General features: G+C 33.6%; 1 protein-coding gene across 1 annotated transcript in view; it reads right to left on the bottom strand.

The window, feature by feature from the left end:
• Positions 1 to 2,498: 2,498 nt before the first annotated feature.
• LOC148948131 (la protein homolog) overlaps positions 2,499 to 19,538 on the bottom strand; it is a 21,430-nt gene continuing 4,390 nt past the window's right edge. The window contains exons 2-3 of the mRNA XM_089096107.1: positions 8,782 to 8,847; positions 2,499 to 3,326 (exon numbers count right to left, since the gene is read on the bottom strand). Of these exons, the coding sequence (XP_088952233.1) occupies positions 2,499 to 3,326; positions 8,782 to 8,847 (894 nt within the window). The remainder of the gene's footprint in view (positions 3,327 to 8,781; positions 8,848 to 19,538) is intronic.

Genomic DNA, 19,538 nt, shown 5'->3' with positions numbered 1-19,538 from the left:
TGGTGGAAAAATTTATTCTCTTTTAGAAATAATTTATTTTAGTTACTATAGATTTTTAACCCAATTAATTTCCTTTAAAATGAGCTATTGAACAACCCTCTACGATGTTCCAGTGCCAAGCTATCTCTGGATACAAAAGAAAAAAAAAAAGAAAAAAGAAAAAAATATCCCGTTTAGGCAGAATGTTGTAGTAGCTGCCACTTTTCTTGATTTTCAAGCCAATATATTTCCCTTGCTGTTCAAGCCAAGGGACAGAAATTTTACTCTGCCGGGGTTTCGGACAATGCGGTTCTCATGGTGTACTTTTTGTTTTGATCTGACTCTTTTTTTAAGAACTATGGGTTTTTATATTTCTTAACATTGGACGTGATCGTCTCTTACTAGGTTGCTAGCTACCGCTGCAACCCGGATCTTACTAGGTTGCTAGCTACCGCTGCAACCAGGATTATATTTCTTAGCATTGGACTGATCGTCTCTTGCTAGGTTGCTAGCTACTGCTGCAACCCAGATTCACATCTATATTATTTATGAGAGGCAGCCTGGCCGAGTGGTCTAAGGCACTGGTGTTAGCCACCAGTCTCTTCGGAGGCGTGGGTTCAAATCTTACCGCTGGTATACGATTATGTTTGAAAGACTGCAGTGTGAAAAGACATCAAAAATGCAGTTCTTGGTGGAAAACTTTATTCTCTTTTAGAAATAATTTATTTTAGTTACAATAGATTTTTAACCCAATTAATTTCCTTTAAAATGAGCCATTGAACAACTATCTACGATGTTCCAGTGCCAAGCTATTTCTGGATACAAAAGAAAAAAAGAAAAAAAAATATCCCGTTTAGGCAGAATGTTGTAGTAGCTGCCACTTTTGTTGATTTTCAAGCCAATATATTTCCCTTGCTGTTCAAGTCAAGGGACAGAAATTTTACTATACAGGGGTTTCGGACAAGACGGTTCAAATGGTGTACTTTTTGTTTTGATCTGACTCCTTTTTTAGGAACTAATGGTTTTTATATTTCTTAGCATTGGACGTGATCGTCTCTTACTAGGTTGCTAGCTACCGCTGCAACCTGGATATAGATCTAAAAACTTTAATTTTAATTAATATAGGCAAAAGGTCGTTCTTTATATATTTCTTTGATCTAACCATTATGTATTCATGAATGAGACCATTTACAGTTTTGACGTTTCTTATATAGTAATTATGACGTCACGACGTAATGATTTCATTTCATGACGTCATGGCACAATGGTATTATTTAATGAAGTCTTCAGAAACAATAATCTAATTTCGTGGTTGACGTGGATAACGTGGTTGAAGTCAATTTTCTTGATTTTCAAGCCAATATATTTTCTTTGTTATTCAAGCCAGAGGGCAGGAAGTTTCCTTTATAGGGGTTTCGGACAAGTCGGCTCTAATGGTGTACTTTTTGTTTTGATCTGACTCTTTTTTTAGGAGTTAGGGGTTTTTATATTTCTTAACATTGGACGTGATCGTCTCTTACTATGTTGCTAGCTACCGCTGCAACCCAGATTACTCAAACATTCTAAATATTTTTACAGTTTACAGGGTTTTGCACTTTTTTTCATACCTTTTGCATTGTCATAATATAAATACTGTAATCTTAACTATAGTGAAGTTGCCTACGCAAGTTGGTATAGCGAAGAGTTCGATCTTTATTACAATTCTTTACTAGGTTTCAACCATCTCTGCAGCCATGATATTGATGGAAATTACATAATCCCTATTTACGTTTCAGTTAACATGGGCTAGGTGTCGATCTTTATTGTAAAATTACTCAAACATTCTAAATATTTTTGCAGTTTACAGAGTTTTGCACTTTTTTCTCATACCTTTTGTATTGTCGTAATATAAATATAATACTGTAATCTTAACTATAATGAAGTTGCCTACGCAAGTTAGTATAAGGAAGGGTTCGATCTTTATTATAATTTCCTTTAAAATGAGCCATTGAACAACTCTCTACGATGTTCCAGTGCCATGCTATCTGTTGAAGTACTAACCTATACTATAATTAAGTGGCGTATAAAATTTAGTATAGGCAAGAGGTCGTTCTTTATTATACATTGAACAACTCTCTACGATGTTCCAGTGCCAAGCTATCTGTGGAAGATAAAGAAGAAAGAAAAAATATGCCGTTTAGGCAAAATACTGTAGTAGCTGCCACTTTTCTTGATTTTCAAGCTGTTTTCAAGCTTGATTCCCTTGCTGTTAAAGCCAAATGACAGAAGGTTTCCAATACAGAGGTTTCAGACATGGTGGTTCTAATGGTATACTTTTTGTTTTGATTTCACTTTTTTTTAGGAGCTATGGGTTTTTATATTTCATAATATTTGACGTGATCGTCTCTTACTAGATTGCTAGCTACCGCTGCAACCCTGATATAAAAAATCTAATTGACTAATACCATTTATGATGATCTATATCGGTCCTTTATGTAATAAAAAATCAAATCATTACTATATCATTAATTAGTATAGATTTATTTAGTATGGGAAAGAGCTCGTTCTTTATTATAATCTTTGGTTTTTACATCATTAGTCAAACGTACATAACCAGCAACTTCACCATCCTTGTTAATAGTGTCTACAAATTTAATTTCACTTGGGTCAACAAGAGTTTTGAATTTATCTTTAATATTGTTCCAGGAAACACTCTTATCAAGATCTGTGATAAGTATAATTGAACCGTGTTCAGTTGCTTCTGTCAATTCCTTTATCTGATTCTCCTTTTCTTTCTCTTTCCTGTCAAGTTTCTCTTTCTTCATTGCTTCCTTTTTACTTAGCCATTTGTGCTTTTCAGCTGACCAATCATCATACCACTGTCTGAACAAAGAAACATCCTCATGCTTAACATTCTCTTGTTTCAGAAAAGTTTCAGCATCCTCTCTAGTCTTAAATTCAACTAATGTAGTATCTTTAAAGTGCGGTTCTTTTTTCGATCCATAGTACCTCATTGTGATTTTTTCAACATCCCCAAAATAAAAAAACTCCAATAGTTCATCCAGTGTTGCAGATTTATTAATGCCTTTACAGTAGACTGTTCTCAAAGCAATTTCTCTCTTAATCTCATCTGTAATTTCTCGTATAGGCTTTACTCTTTTGATTTTCATGCCATCCTCAGAAACTTCAATCAAACCAGATTCAGACTTTCTCCATGCCCTAGCTACTACTAACGGATTATCCGACAGAGACACTAGTCGTTTGAATTTCAACAAAATTTCCATAGGAATCCGACCTTCATCATTTTTCTGAATCTCTTCTAAAAGAAAATTGTCCCTCAAAATGTCGGAGTCACGAAAGTAGAAATAGTAAAATCTTATTTTCCATTGTTTTCTGCTGAATTTGGTTCAAAACTAAAGTTAAACAAGCAATTAGTTACTGTTTTGTTTCTTTTTAAGCTCTTATTAAAACTTTTTAGTCATGTCTAAATATTGTTTTTATGTTATGTTTCTTGAAAGCTTGAATATACGTTATTTTTGCTATTGCAAAGTTGAAAAGTGAAGAAAAGTTAAAATGAAAATTTTAAGACTCAGAAAGCGTGGGTGCATGACGTTATAGTGTAAGAAATAAAATCTCTGTTGGAATCAAATAGGTGTCGATTACCTCCTAATTGTAAAAATATTTCGATCCTAATAATGAATAATAGTGTACTTCTTGTTTTGATCTGAATCTATTTTCAGGAGTTATGGGTTACTTTAGTTTTTACTATGGGGCGTGATCGTGTCTTACTAGGTTGCTAGATACCGCTGCAACACGGATTTCTTACTAGGTTGCTAGCTACCAATGCAACTCGGATCATATAGATTTTTACAAAAAAAACTGCATTTTCGTGTACAAGCTTGATGAATGACGTTATAATTGTATATTTATAATCAAATGTAACCATGTATGACGTCATATATTCCAAAGACCTCTTTTTCTTTTCCCCGATGCATCAGGTACTATGAGATAGACATTGGTCCTTACTGTAATCGTGATCCCGATAAAACATGCGTAAAATGTTTCTCAATTTACAAAGATCAGCCTGCATTTTTGCCATCTTCTTGTATTTCTGAATGTAATTTTTCCCTTTGTCCTTATGCGTTCTTCGGTACAACCTCGCAGAGAATTTAATTTTTTCATTATAGCTTTTGTCACCCCAGTATCTACCCATTATTCTGGTAGCAACTTTTTTCTTATGTTTGTTTCGGTAATCTATATCGTTATCATACCGTTCCTTGCTCTTTTGTTTCGCTGTCTCAATTTTCCCTTCTCGATACCCCTGATCCGTAAGATACCTCTGTTTTGCTCTGTCATATTTCATTTTCTTAAATCCTGGATCACAAGACATCTTAGTAGCAATCCTTACGCGTGCTCGAGCTTTATTGCGTTTGGTGGCATTTTTATCTCTTTTAAATAAACTTTTCTTATATTTCAGGATGTTAGCTTTATTTTTTGTGTAGTAAAGTTTTCTATTAGTAGAAATTTGGATTGTTCTATTTTGATATTGTTTTTGGTTATTCTTTCTTTTTTTCCACTCGCGTGAGACCATATTTTTTCAAGATTTAAAATTATTAAGCACACAAAATCCCGTGTCGAGTATCTAAAACCTAGCATAAAACAAAACTAATTTTAAAATTTTCAGGTATTTATCTTGTTTGAATTACAAAATTAGTATTATTGGTTAGACACCATAAATATTTTTGCAGTTTAAATAATAAGTTTAGTGATTCTGGACTGAAAACTAAAATAATTGCAATTATGAGACAATAATATGGAGATATGTACTTTACGGGTTACAGGATACAATAATAAATTTGAACTGAGATGAAAAAAAAATTTCTTCCAGGAGACAAAAAGCAAAACTAATTTTAGACTTTTTATGTATTTTTGTTGTTTAAATTAAAAAATTACTATTACTGATTAGGCATCATAAATATTTTTGCAGTTTACATAATAATTTTAGCGATTAAGCCAAAAAAGAAAATTTTGGTTCCAGGAGTTTCGGTTACTATTGAGACAAGTAGCTATTATTACTATAGAGTTCATTACATGGACTGTTTTATTGCTTCAAAATTCAAATATCTTTGAAAAGACTGCAGTATGAAAATACATCAAAAATGCAATTTTTTTGACAAAATTGATTCTACTTTAAAAAGTATTTTATTTTTAAATACAAAAGTGACTAGATGTTGCAATTTCCTTTAAAATGAGCTATTATACAGCTCTCTATGATTTTCCAGTGCCCAGCTAGCTGAGCAGAAAGAAAAAGCGGAAAGAAAAAAATATCCCGTTTGTGGAGAATAACGTGGTAAAAGTCAATTTTCTTGATTTTCAAGCCAATATATTTTCTTTGTTATTCAAGCCAAAGGGAGGTAAGTTTCCTTTATAGAGGATTCGGACAAGGCGGTTCTAATGGTGTACTTTTTGTTTTGATCTGACTCTTTTTTTAGGAGTTGGGGGGTTTTATATTTCTTGACATTGGAGGTGATCGTGTGCTTAATAAAATTATTAAGCACACAAAATCCCGTGTCGAGTATCTAAAACCTAGCATAAAACAAAACTAATTTTAAAATTTTCAGGTATTTATCTTGTTTGAATTACAAAATTAGTATTATTGGTTAGACACCATAAATATTTTTGCAGTTTAAATAATAAGTTTAGTGATTCTGGACTGAAAACTAAAATAATTGCAATTATGAGACAATAATATGGAGATATGTACTTTACGGGTTACAGGATACAATAATAAATTTGAACTGAGATGAAAAAAAAATTTCTTCCAGGAGACAAAAAGCAAAACTAATTTTAGAATTTTCATGTATTTTTGTTGTTTAAATTAAAAAATTACTATTACTGATTAGGCATCATAAATATTTTTGCAGTTTACATAATAATTTTAGCGATTAAGCCAAAAAAGAAAATTTTGGTTCCAGGAGTTTCGGTTACTATTGAGACAAGTAGCTATTATTACTATAGAGTTCATTACATGGACTGTTTTATTGCTTCAAAATTCAAATATCTTTGAAAAGACTGCAGTATGAAAATACATCAAAAATGCAATTTTTTTGACAAAATTGATTCTACTTTAAAAAGTATTTTATTTTTAAATACAAAAGTGACTAGATGTTGCAATTTCCTTTAAAATGAGCTATTATACAGCTCTCTATGATTTTCCAGTGCCCAGCTAGCTGAGCAGAAAGAAAAAGCGGAAAGAAAAAAATATCCCGTTTGTGGAGAATAACGTGGTAAAAGTCAATTTTCTTGATTTTCAAGCCAATATATTTTCTTTGTTATTCAAGCCAAAGGGAGGTAAGTTTCCTTTATAGAGGATTCGGACAAGGCGGTTCTAATGGTGTACTTTTTGTTTTGATCTGACTCTTTTTTTAGGAGTTGGGGGGTTTTATATTTCTTGACATTGGAGGTGATCGTCTCTTACTAGGTTGCTAGCTACCGCTGCAACCCGGATTCAACAAATGAAATCCAGAATGAACTTTGAAAAATCAAGAAAATGTAACTGTGACACGGTAAACCACGACAAAACACTAGTGAAATATTCCAACTCTTGCATTTCACGAACGAAATTCAATATGAACTTTGAGAAATCAAGAGAATGTAACTGTGACACGGTAAACCACGACAAAACACAACTGAAATATTCCAACTCTTGCATTTCAACGAAAGAAATCCAAAATGAACTTTGAAAAACACTAGTGAAACACGACAAAACACTAGTGAAATATTTCAACTCTTGTATTTCACGAAAGAAATTCAAAATGAACTCTGAAAAATCCAGGCAATGTAACTGTGACAAGGTAAACCACGACAAAACACTACTGAAATATTCCAACTCTTGCATTTCAATGAAAGAAATCCAAAATGAACTTGGAAAAATCAAGAGAATGTAATTATGACAGGGTAAACCATATCAAAACAGAACTGAAATATTCCAACTCTTGCATTTCAACGAAAGAAATTCAATTTAATTTTGAAAAATCAAGAGAATGTATCATAGATAATGTAAACAACGACCAAACACTACTGAAATATTCCAACTCTTGCATTTCAACTAAAGAAATCCAAATGAACTTTTAAAAATCAAGGGAATGTAATTGTGACAAGGAAAACCACAACAACACACTAATGGTGGGAGGGGGAGCCAAAAAGTGTGGGGGATGGGGCCCTTTTTTGTCTCAAAATGCGCAAATAAAAAAGTATTAAAAAATGGGGGGCAAAAAAGTTTAGGGGCCCTTTGGGGCTTTTGGGTTTCCGGGGGCCTTTTGGGACCCAGGAGCATTTGAGGATCCGGGGGAATTTGGGGGCCCGGGGGCCCTTTGGGGGCCCGGGAGCCTTTGGAGGCCTGGGGGGGACTTTGGGGCCCTTTAGGGTTTGAGGGGGGCCTTTGGGGTTGAGGTATTGGGACCTCACAAGGTTGGGTAGTGGACCTCACAACATTTTTCAAATGGAACTTGTGTATTATAACGACCACAGAGTTTCACCCCAAGTCATCTTCTAAATCATCTTCTAAAATGTCTCAAACTGTTTCGCCCAAATCATCTTCTAAAATGACTCTAACGGTATCGCGTAAATCATGTTCTAAAATGTCTCAAACGGTTTCACCCAAATCATCTTCTAAAATGTCTCAAACGGTTTCGCCCAAATCACCTTCTAAAATGTCTCAAACAGTTTCGCCCAAATAATCTGTAAACATAATTTCTGCGTTTTCCTTTTGTTTTGGCATCCCTGCGCTGTCACATTTGAAATTCCCAGGAAAAAATTCCCGTGTTAATCTCTTCATCTCTAAAGTGTTCCTAGCTACACTATTAAGGTTTCGATAGAATATCAATTTATCTCTCTGACTAAAAGATCAGAGAAGCCGTATTTAAAAAAGGATTTTTCTATCTCTTTAGACTCCCGCAAAATTCCAAGATAACAAGTGATGTCATTTCTTATTCCTGACACTAAAGGCCAGAGAAGGAACGATAAGACAAAATTAGCGTTCTCATGATGCTCAGCACAAGAATAGACAGTGACGGTGAAAACGATAGGAACAGGCATTTTTCCTTACAACTGAATTACAAAAAGGCACCTTAACAGCTACCAACTATCATTTAAAAAGAAATCTTTGATTTAAAATAAAGACAGTCTAACTTATAGTCTCCTAAAATTCAATAAGTATACTCTTGTAAAGTTCAGTTACAGTGCCAAAACTTATCGGTGCCAAGTTGAATGAACGCCTGTACTTCGACTTAAGCACATTTTAAAGTGTACTCACAGGAGTTTTCGAAAATTTACAAAATTTATAGAACAAAATCGTCATCTACTCTTTAGCTGTTTCAAAATAGATTTGGCTACCAATCACCCTCAAAACTGTTGAAAAGTAGGCATTTCACAAATGAAAACTTGTCGAATGTTCGCGCTTCGTCGAATTTTCGAAAGGCGCTGAAGATATCTGCGATGACGGTGGTGTATGTTGAAAGCACAGTATAGAGATATAGCAGTAAGTTTACCGCAGACAATTTCTGGCTCTTCATTCTCGGTGCGAAAAAACAGCTCCTCCCACTTCTTCTTGCATTAGCGCGTACAAACAGCTCCTCTCATTTGTTCTGCCATCAGTGGCCAATTACCCTGGAACGTGTATTTTAGCAGAAACTTTCTCAAAATGCCTTTGAAACCATTTTGAGACTTCGAAACCTACTTTTAATTCCTAAAAACATCTAATAATAACATTGGACTACTAATTACTGATTTTCTTATATGTATTGAGATATATTAATTTAAAATTAGTTTCTTCAAAATATAGTGTTCCAACGTTGAAGCTGTTTCTCGTTCAAGAGAAATCTGACTTGTCTACCCGTGAAAAGATCTAATGTCGCTTATGTTTCTACGTTCTCTGGAGCACTCGCACCTCGGTCCGGGTTTTTATAATGGGTAAGATAGGGAATGGTTTACATATACAGTGGTTAAAAGGTATAATTATCTATTGAATAAGCAATTACTCAGCCGACCAATTTATGTTTATTAGACGATTTTAGAGTCTAAAACTAAAAAGTAATCACAAGGAAATTTACAGCTATAAATTTTATTTAATTTTCTTGATCTCTTAGTAAAGGTTAAATGTTTTGAAAAACCCGAATGAACTGTATCTACTTCATCTTAAGCATGAACGACATAGATATGTCGTACTTTACTGCATTAGCATAAAAATCTGATTCTTTTGATGTATCTATTGTTATCAAAATCCCGTTTTTTAGTGTTTCCGTTACTATTGAGACAAGTCACTCTTGCTATACAGTTTGCTACCATGAACTATTTAATAATTACAAACAGGAAAAACCCTATGGCTTTTTCTTAATTGGAGTAGTAAGAGACGACCTTGCTACAAACAACAATTATGACATCATTGGTCAAGCTTTCACATGATTCCTTACGTAATAAAAAAAATCAAATATCTTTGAAAAGACTGCAGTATGAAAAGAGATCAAAAATGCAATTTTTTGTAAAAAGTGGTTCTATTTTTAATTTCAATTTTTTAAAATTAAAGAATGCACTAGAAACCTTAATTTCTGTTCAAATAAGCCCTCTCGCAAAATTCTAGAAACACTGGGTCGATACCATCACCCCTGGTAAAAAAGGGGCAAATAAACACGCATGCGTGATCGTTCTTCTGGCAAAAAAAAGAAAATTCCTAATTTTTGCACATAGGAGTCTGAAACCTCTACAGTAAGGTTCTCTGATACGCTGAATCTGATGGTGTGATTTTCATTAAGATTTTAGGATTTTCAGGGGGTGTTTCTTCCTTTCTTTGAAAATCTGGCAAATTTTCTTAGGCTAGTAACTTTTGATGGTTATGAGTAAACTTGATGAAATTTATATATTTGAAAGTAGCATAAAATTCCCATTCCTTTGATGTATCTACTGATATTAAAATTCCATTTTTTAGAGTTTCGTTACCACGAACTGTTTGATACCAAAAAAAAACTCTTTTTCTTTTACTTATCACTTCAGTCACTATTGGCTGCAGTTTAGTCCTTACTGTAATCGCAGGTTCAATTCCTTCCACAGACAATTTTTACACATTTTTCAAGTTAAAGTCTAAACAAAACTTGTATTAACAACTACTTGACCAACATCACGTATGATGAACCTATATCGATCCTTTATGTAACTTTTTTCTAAAACAAGGAAAATTCTCTCAGGCTCGTAACTTTTGATGGCTAAAACTAAACTTGTTGAAACTTACATATTTAAAATCATCATAAAAATTCTATTCTTTTGATGTATCTATTGGTATCAAAATACTGTTTTTAGAGTTTCGGTTAATATTGAGACTAATCGCTCTTACTGTATAGTTCATTACCACGAACTGTTTGATCAAACAGTTCGTGGTAACGAACTGTAAGTAAGGAGTCCCTTACTTAAGTAAGGAGTCCACTATTGAGTAACCGAATTATACAGTATACAGTTACCACGAACTGTTTGATGCCTATATGGCTCTAAGATTTTGGTGTTAGAAACACGATTTTCAAATAGTATAACTGAGCAGTATTTATACGATAGAGCTGCGTAGTGGACTACGTGGACGTTAACCACGGGCTTCAGTCATTTCTCAGGACGGAAAATGCCTTTTTTGGAAACTGTTATTTAAGTTTTCCAGAACCGACGGTGCTGGACCAGTCCGAATCCATCATAAAGGAGCTCAAAAAGTAACTTATTCACTATTGAAAGAAGTGGTCAGCCTCTCCGTTATGAAGCTGAAAAGCCTGCTCGGACCTTTTATATTTGTAGTATTATATACAGTCTTTTTAATGGTTTTTGGGATATTGACTGTAAAAGCTTAGTATTTACTAACCATTTACAGTCAATATCATTTACATTTACAGTCATTTACATTTACTTACCATTTACAGTCAATGGTTACCGCAAAGTGGCTTGAACTCACATCTTTCGAATTCGAAAGATAGGCTCTAAGCCACTGGGCTTAGAGCAACTGTAAGACAGTCCAACTTACAGTCTCCTAAAATTCAATAAGCCTACTCTTGTAAAGTTCAGTTACAGTGCCAAAACTTATCGGGGCCAAGTTGAATGACAGCATGTACTTCGACTTAAGCACATTTTAAAGTGTACTCACAGGAGTGTTCGAAAATTTACAAGTTTTATAGAACAATATCGCCATCTACTTTTTAGCTGTTTCAAAGTAGATTTGGCCACCAACCACCCTCAAAACTGCTGAAAACTAGGCATTTCACAAATGAAAACTTCGTCGAATGTTCGAAGGGCGCTGAAGATATCTTCGATGACGGTGGTATATGTTGAAAGCACAGTATAAAGATATAGCAGTAAGTATACCGCAGATAATTTCTGGCTCTTCATTCTCGGTGCGAACAAACAGCTCCTCCCACTTCTTCTTGCATTCGTGCATACAAACAGCTCCTCTCATTTGATCTGCCATCAGCCGCCAATTACCCTGGAACGCGTATTTTGGCAGAAACTTTCTCAAAATGCCTTTGAAACCAATTTAAGACTTCGAAGCCTACTTTTAATTCCTAAAAACATCTAATAATAACATTACACTACTAATTACCGATTTTCATATATTTATTGAGATATATTAATTTAAAATTAGTTTCTTCAAAATATAGTGTTCGAACGTTGAAGCCGTTTCTCGCTCAAGAGAAATCTGACTTGTCTACCCGTGAACATATCTAATGTCGCTTATGTTTCTACGTTCTCTGGAGCACTCGCACCTCGGTCCGGGTTTTTATAATGGGTGAGATAGGGAAAGATCATACTGCCTATAATTTATTTACTGTGGTTGAAAGGTATAATTATCTATTGAATAAGCAGTTACTCAGCCGACCAATTTATGTTTATTAGACAATTTTAGGTCTAAAACTAAAAAGTAATCACAAGGAAATTTACAGTTATAAATTTTATTTAATTTTCTTTATATTTTAGTAAAGGTTAAATGTTTTGAATAACCCAAATGAACTGTCTCTACCTCATCTTAAGCACAGTTTAATGTGTAAAAACAGGAAATTCTGAAAATTTATACTGCTTATAGAAGAATGCTGTCATCCAGATTTTAATTGTTTCAAAGTAGATTTAACTACAAACCGGCCTCCAAAACTGCTGAAACTTAGCTTTACACGGGCCCTATCGAATATTAAGCGGACTTAGGAGCTGTTTATGATGACGGTTATGTACGTTTAAAGACATTATTGTACTGTTTATTGAATAAACAATTGCTTTGTTTTTATTAAGTGATTCTAGGTATGAAATTGAGCAATCTCGGAATTTTGATCGTCGGCAACTGTAAGTAAGGAGCGACCCGGCTCAATAGTAACCATAACTCTAAAAACCGAAATTTTGACACCAATAGATACATCAATAGAATTAGATTTGCATGATTTCAAATATTTAAATTTCATTAAGTTTAGTTTTACTAATCAAAAGTTACACGCCTGAGAAAATTTGGCTGATTTTCGAAAAAAGGGGGAGACAGCCCCTAAAAGTCATAGAAATTTATTGAAATTCATACCATCAGATTCAGCGTATCAGAGAACCCTACTATAGAAGTTTCAAGCTCCTATCTGTAAATATGTGGAATTTTGTACTTTTTGCCAGAAGAAAGATCACGGATGCGTTTTTATTTATTATTATTTTTTTCAGGACTGATCGTATCATATAAACTAGTCCTAGAATATCGTGAGAGGGCTCATATAAACAGAAATTAAAAGTTCTAGTGCCCTTTTTAAGGGACAAAGCAAATTAGAGGGCAACTTGCCCCCCCCTACGCTCATTTTTTTCCGAAGTCATCCAATCAAAATTTTTAGATAGCCATTTTGCTCAGCATTGTCGAAAATCTAATAAATATGTCTTTGAGGATTATTTAATCCCCCACAGTTCCAAGGGGAAGGGCTGCAAGTTATGAACTTGGCCCATTGTTTACATACAGTATTAGCTTATGGGAAGTATACAGACGTTTCAGGAGGGATTTTTTTCTGGTGGTGGGGGGGGGGTCGGAGGAGGGTGGTTAAGGGGGAGAATCTTTTCATTTAGGATGTTTTCTTGGGGGAAGAGACATTTCTATGAAGGGGGCACTGGATTTCCCAGCATTATTTTAAAAAAACGATCAGCAATTAAATTAAAAAACAAGTTTTTTCAAGTGAAAGTAAGGAGCAGCATTAAAACTTAAAATAAATGGAAATTATTAAATATATGAGGGGGTTCACCCCCTAGTCAATACCTCGCCCTTTACGCTAAAGTTTTTTTTTAGTACTTTCAAAAGAGCTATCTATTCTAATTAACCGGCCTTTGTGATTCAGGGGTTTGTGATTCAAAAAAAAATCGAATTTTAGCGTAAGGAGCGAGGTATTGACTAGGAGTAAACTCCCTAATATACGTAATAAAAACATACAAATATAGAAGTTCGTTACGTAAGTTAATTCGTAAGTTACGTTAGACCAAAATTTCGTGAAAGCCATTTAGCCAAAACAAGTAAAATTAATTTGCAAATTTCATTATAATTATTCATGTACGGGTAGCAAAATCAAAGCTGCATTAATTCAAAAATATTCAGAAATTAAATAAAAAAAAAGTTTTTTAACTGAAAGTAAGGAGCGACATTAAAACTTAAAACGAACAGAAATTATTCCGTATATGAAAGGGTCTGTCCCCTCCACAACGCCTCGTTTTTTACGCAAAAGTTTGACTCTGTCTCACAACTTTATTTTTAAAACAATAAAAAACTTTAGCGTAAAGAGCGAGGCGTTGAGGAGGAAACAGCCCCTTTCATATACGGAATAATTTCTGTTCGTTTTAAGTTTTAATTTCGCTCCTTACTTTCAGCTAAAACAACTTGTTTTTTTTATTTAATTGCTTCAAAAATCAAATATCTTTGAAAAGACTGCAGTTTGAAAAAACATCAAAAATGAATTTTTTTGTAAAAAGTGATATTTTAAAAAATTTAGTTTTTCATTAAAAAAGGCACTAGAAATTTTAATTTCCGTTTGAATGAGCCCTCTTGCAACATTCTAAGACCACAGGGTTGATACAATCACCCCTGGTAAAAAATAACAACATATAAACACGCATTTGTGGTCTTTCTTCAGACAAAAAATACAAAATTTCACGTTTTTGCAGATTGGAGCTTGAAACCTCTACAGTATAGTTCTCTGTTGCGCTGAATCTCATGGTGTGATTTTCATTAAGATTATATCACTTTTAGGGGGTATTTCCCCCTTTTTAATATAAGGCAAGTTATCCCAGGCTCATAGTTTTTGATGGTTAATGTTAAACTTGATGAAACTTATATATTTCAAATTAGCATAAAAATCTAATTCTTTTGATGTATCTATTGGTATCAAAATTCCGTTTTTTAGAGTTTCGGTTACTATTGAGTAACCGAAGTATACAGTATACAGTTCCTTACCACGAACTGTTTGATGCCTATATGGCTCTAAGATTTTGGTGTTAGAAACACTATTTTCAAATAGTATAACTGAGTAGTATTTATACGATAGAGCTGCGTAGTGGACTACGTGGACGTTAACCACCGGCTTCAGTCATTTCTCAGGACGGAAAATGCCTTTTTTGGAAACTGTTATCTAAGTTTTCCAGAACCGACGGTGCTGGACCAGTCCGAATCCATCATAAAGGAGCTCAAAAAGTAACTTATTCACTATTGAAAGAAGTGGTCAGCCTCTCCGTTATGAAGCTGAAAAGCCTGCTCGGACCTTTTATATTTGTAGTATTATATACAGTCTTTTTAATGGTTTTTGGGATATTGACTGTAAGAGCTTAGTATTTACTAACCATTTACAGTCAATATCATTTACATTTACAGTCATTTACATTTACTTACCATTTACAGTCAATGGTTACCGCAAAGTGGCTTGAACTCACATCTTTCGAATTCGAAAGATAGCCTCTGAGCCACTGGGATGCGGTAACTGTTAATATAAGATGTATTATTGAACATGTGATTAATATTGAGCGATAGACATATTAGAGAAGAGCCGAGACCTGTTTTCCTTTTTTCTGCAGATCCTTTGTTATCCTTTGTTATCCTTTGTATGCACTTCTTTGTTATTCCAATAATCATCTTTTAATGTAACATACACAAAATGATGAAGGACGTCACAATAGTGGGTTACAACTATAAATGACGTTATGGTAAAACATTATGATAACGTCAGTTACAACTGGAGTTCGTTCTATGCTATATGATCACAAACAGGAAAAAGCCTATGGCTTTTTCTCCTTTGAAATAGTAAAAGACGATCCTCAAACAATCAAGTAGCTAACTAATTCCAATGTATGCAATGGTTCTTTATTCCAATGATTGTCTTTTAACATTTATTTTTCTTCAGTTACTATGTGATAGACTTCGGTCCTTATTGTAATCATTTAAAATAATGTGTAATTTCGAATGACGTCATAGATACAGAACAACGTCTTTCCCAGATTTTCCTCAGTTGCTATAAACTAGATTTCAGCCATCTCTACAGCCATGTTACCGATGAAACTGACATAATCCTCATTTATAATTAACCAGGCCGATTCCTTATATAATTTTGTTATTGTATTAACGAATTTATTATTATGTCTTTTATGAAACATACTTTTCATAAGTCTCCGGTAGTACAAAGGTAAGCATACCCGCTTGTTACGTGGGTGACCGGGGTTCGATTTTCCGTTGAAGGGAATTGTTAATATATTGACTTTAAATACTACTAGCCTATACTATAGTTAAGTGGCCTATAAAAGTTTTTATAGACAAGAGGTCGTTCTTTATTATAACTCACTCTTTAATATAATCTCTTTTACTAAAACAATTAAAAAAACTCGGAAATTAAAAGAAAATTTGTGTTGTTTGTGTAGTTCTTACATTTGATACTATGGAGCAGAGTTCGTTCTTTACTATAACACAAACAGGAAAAAGCCTATGGCTTTTTATTATTTGGAATAGTAAGAGACGAAGTTCTGAGAATCCGGCAGCTAACTAAGTCCAATAGGTGCCATGGTTTGTTCTTTACTAGGTTTCAAGAATCTCCACAGCCATGATACCGCTGATACTTATTTAATCCCTATTTATGATTTACTAGACTGATCTTTTATATACCTTAGAGAAACAACTTTTAAAAGATGTTTTTTTTGAAGTTATATTGTCAAAAGATTAATTCAGTTAACATAGGTATGTCGTACTTTACTGTACTAGCATAAAAATCCAATTCTTTTGATATAGCTATTGTTATTAAAATTCCGTTTTTAGAGTTTCGGTTACTATTGTGACAAGTCGCTCTTGCTATACAGTTCGTTACCACGAACTGTTTGATAATTACAAACAAGAAAATTCTTAATTGGAATAGTAAGAGACGACCTTTTCAAAGAAAAATCTTTGAAAAGACTGCAGTATGAAAAGAGATCAAAAATGCAATTTTTTATAAAAAGTTGTTCTATTTTTAATTTTTTATTTTTTTATAATTCAAGAATGCACTAGAACTATTTTTTTGTGGAGTTGATGTCCCCTGAATGTTTAGTTGTGTTATATGGTAGTCTTCTCTCCGCTATGACTCCCAGGCCTCATGTATGGTCTCTTTTTAATTTTATATGTTGTTTGGCGATTGATTTCTTTTTTATGATTGTTTGGATATATTGTATTTTTTTTTCTCATTCCCCCTTGTATCCCTGGCCAAGGATCCTTTCGAGGGGGATTAGGAGTGTTATGATTGGATTGTGTATGTATTGTGGAATAAAAACTCTGAACATAAAGAAAGAAAAACGAGCAAAATGGGGTTTTTATAGGCCAAATGAAGATACTGAAAAAACGAAATATTTCGAGAGGACAAACGCCTCTCTTCTTCAGCGCGAAACGAAACGATGTATCAATAAAAGCCAAAAATTAAAAGAATTAAAACCAAATACCTAACAACCATAAACGCGAGTTCTTCGCCAATATCCGCGATTTGCACAAAATCCAAAAAATATGTTGTTCGCTAGTATCCGTCGATGGCAGATCATATTTTTTGGATTTTGTGCAAATCGCGGATATTGGCGAATAACTCGCTTTTATGGTTGTTAGGTATTTGGTTTTAATTCTTTTAATTTTTGGCTTTTATTGATACATCGTTTCGTTTCGCGCTGAAGAAGAGAGGCGTTTGTCCTCTCGAAATATTTAGTTTTTTCAGTATCTTCATTTGGCCTATAAAAACCCCATTTTTGCTCGTTTTTCTTTCTTTATGTGATGTCAGGCCAATGTGGTTTAAGAAATTAAAAACTCTGAACTCTGAGCTGTTGTTGATAGTTGATAGTTGTTGTTAGTAGTTGTTAGTAGTTGTTGTTAGTTGATAGTTGTTGTTAGTTGATAGTTGTTGTTAGTAGTTGTAGTAGTAGTATTCATTTGAGCCTAGACTCTATTCCTTACAGTCTGTCGTTAGTTGTAGTAGCAGTTGTTGATAGTAGTTGTTGTTAGTTGATAGTTGTTGTTAGTAGTTGTTGTTAGTTGATAGTTATTGTTAGTAGTTGTTGTTAGTTGATAGTTGTTGTTAGCAGTTGTTGTTAGTTGATAGTTGCTGTTAGTTGTTGTTTTTAGTTGATAGTTGTTGTTAGTTGATAGTTATTGTTAGTAGTTGTTGTTAGTTGATAGTTGTTATTAGTAGTTGTACTTAGTTGATGGTTATTGTTAGTAATTGTTGTTAGTTGATAGTTGTTGTTAGCAGTTGTTGTTAGTTGATAGTTGGTGCTAGTTGTTGTTGTTTGTTGATAGTTGTTGTTAGTTGATAGTTGTTGTTATTAGTTGTTGTTAGTTGATAGTTATTGTTAGTAGTTGTTGTTAGTTGGTAGTTATTGTTAGTAGTTGTTGTTAGTTGATAGTTGTTGTTAGCAGTTGTTGTTAGTTTATAGTTGGCGTTAGTTGTTGTTGTTAGTTGTTGTTAGTAGTTGTTGTTAGTTGATAGTTGTTTTTAGTAGTTTTTGTTAGTTGATATTTGTTGTTAGTAGTTGTTGTTAGTTGATATTCGTTGTTAGTAGTTGCTGTTAGTTGATAGTTGGTGTTAGTTGTTGTTGTTAGTTGTTGTTAGTAGTTGTTGTTAGTTGATAGTTGTTGTTAGCAGTTGTAGTAGCAGTATTCATTTGAGCCTAGACTCTAGTCCTTAAAGCCTAGTCCTGAAGTTTATTCATTTTCCAGAAATAAAAAGCAGGATGTTCTCGAATGTGGGCGGTAATAATAATAAAAAAACTTAAAGGGAGCTTTATGGGAGACGGTTAAGAATGAAGCTCAGAGAAGGAATAACTTGTCAGTAGTAATTAGCAAACATATACAGTGAAAAGTAGCAATTAGTTAAAGAGCGTTGGTAATATCAAAGCTTATTTATATTGCAGAGACACAGGGTGAAAAAGTCGACGAAATTAATGATGTTTTTAAATATTTGCACCAGAATGCATTTTGTTCCTTTATAAGGCTCTTGATATCTTCAAGCACAAAGGACAGTGAAAGTAAAATCTGATTATTTGAACAGGTTAAGTGGAAACTTACAAAACCAGATGTGTCTTAAAAATTTAGGATAATTTGTTTTCTTATCGAAAATGACTTCCACATGTTGCTGTGTAGTTCTATCTTGATGTTATTGGTACTTCGTAGATTTTTCAGGGGTGTTGGCAGAAGAGTGAAGGGGGAGTTTTAAGGAAATTGATTGTTAAAACTGCAGACTTTAAAGGGATGATTGAATCTAATATCATTAGTAACAGCTTCATCTGACATCGATTCAAAGATGTCTATTGGGCTACTTTTTAAATTTTTGAATCATGTCTCTAAGAAAGTTAAACCATAAACGGATTTCCATTTATCTGGGATATCGACGCCAAGGTTTTTTTTTATCATTGCAAGAAATACATTTTGACCTAAGAGGTTCCTTTAGGCACACGATGATAAATTGGGAGGGATAAGAATGTATATTCAGGTATTTGGCGACTTTTGTTCTATTAGAGCGGAAATTCTAATTAAATAGGGGTCAACTTGAAAGTCATTGGATAGTTTTTCTACCAGTATATTGTGGTTCATTAAATCAAATGCTTTTTTTAAGTCCACTGCGATAGCATTGAACCAGGTATTGGGTTTTCTAGTGTGTTTCAAATGGGGTCAATAAGGTGAAGAAGATAGTGGGTGGTAGATGTAGAGCGTAAGTTTCCGAATTGCCTTTGGTTAATCTTTACTTTCAACCACTCAGCTAAAAAGCTTTCATATAAGTGACAAAGAACTGGAATAAAAGTAATGGGTTGGACACTGTCAAAACCTTGCTTGTTACCATTCTTTTCTTTAAGGGAGTAATGAAACCTAATATCCAACAGTTTGGGAACTTACCAGTAGAAATAATTTTATTAGAAAGTAAGGAATTGGGTCCTGAAAGATTTTTATCATAATTAGTGAAATTGCGATATCTAGCAGACAAGTATTGCAATTTTTTGGGTTCAAAATTTATCATCATTTACTATCAGGTCATGATAGTAAAAAACAAGTTGATTAATATGATCCAATAAGA

The sequence above is a fragment of the Artemia sp. Qi Xiang Cuo genome, chromosome 10 (genome assembly GCF_049724085.1).
Source record: "Artemia sp. Qi Xiang Cuo chromosome 10, ASM4972408v1, whole genome shotgun sequence".
NCBI lineage: Eukaryota > Metazoa > Arthropoda > Branchiopoda > Anostraca > Artemiidae > Artemia > Artemia sp. Qi Xiang Cuo.
This window is presented reverse-complemented; position numbering and strand designations above follow the sequence as displayed.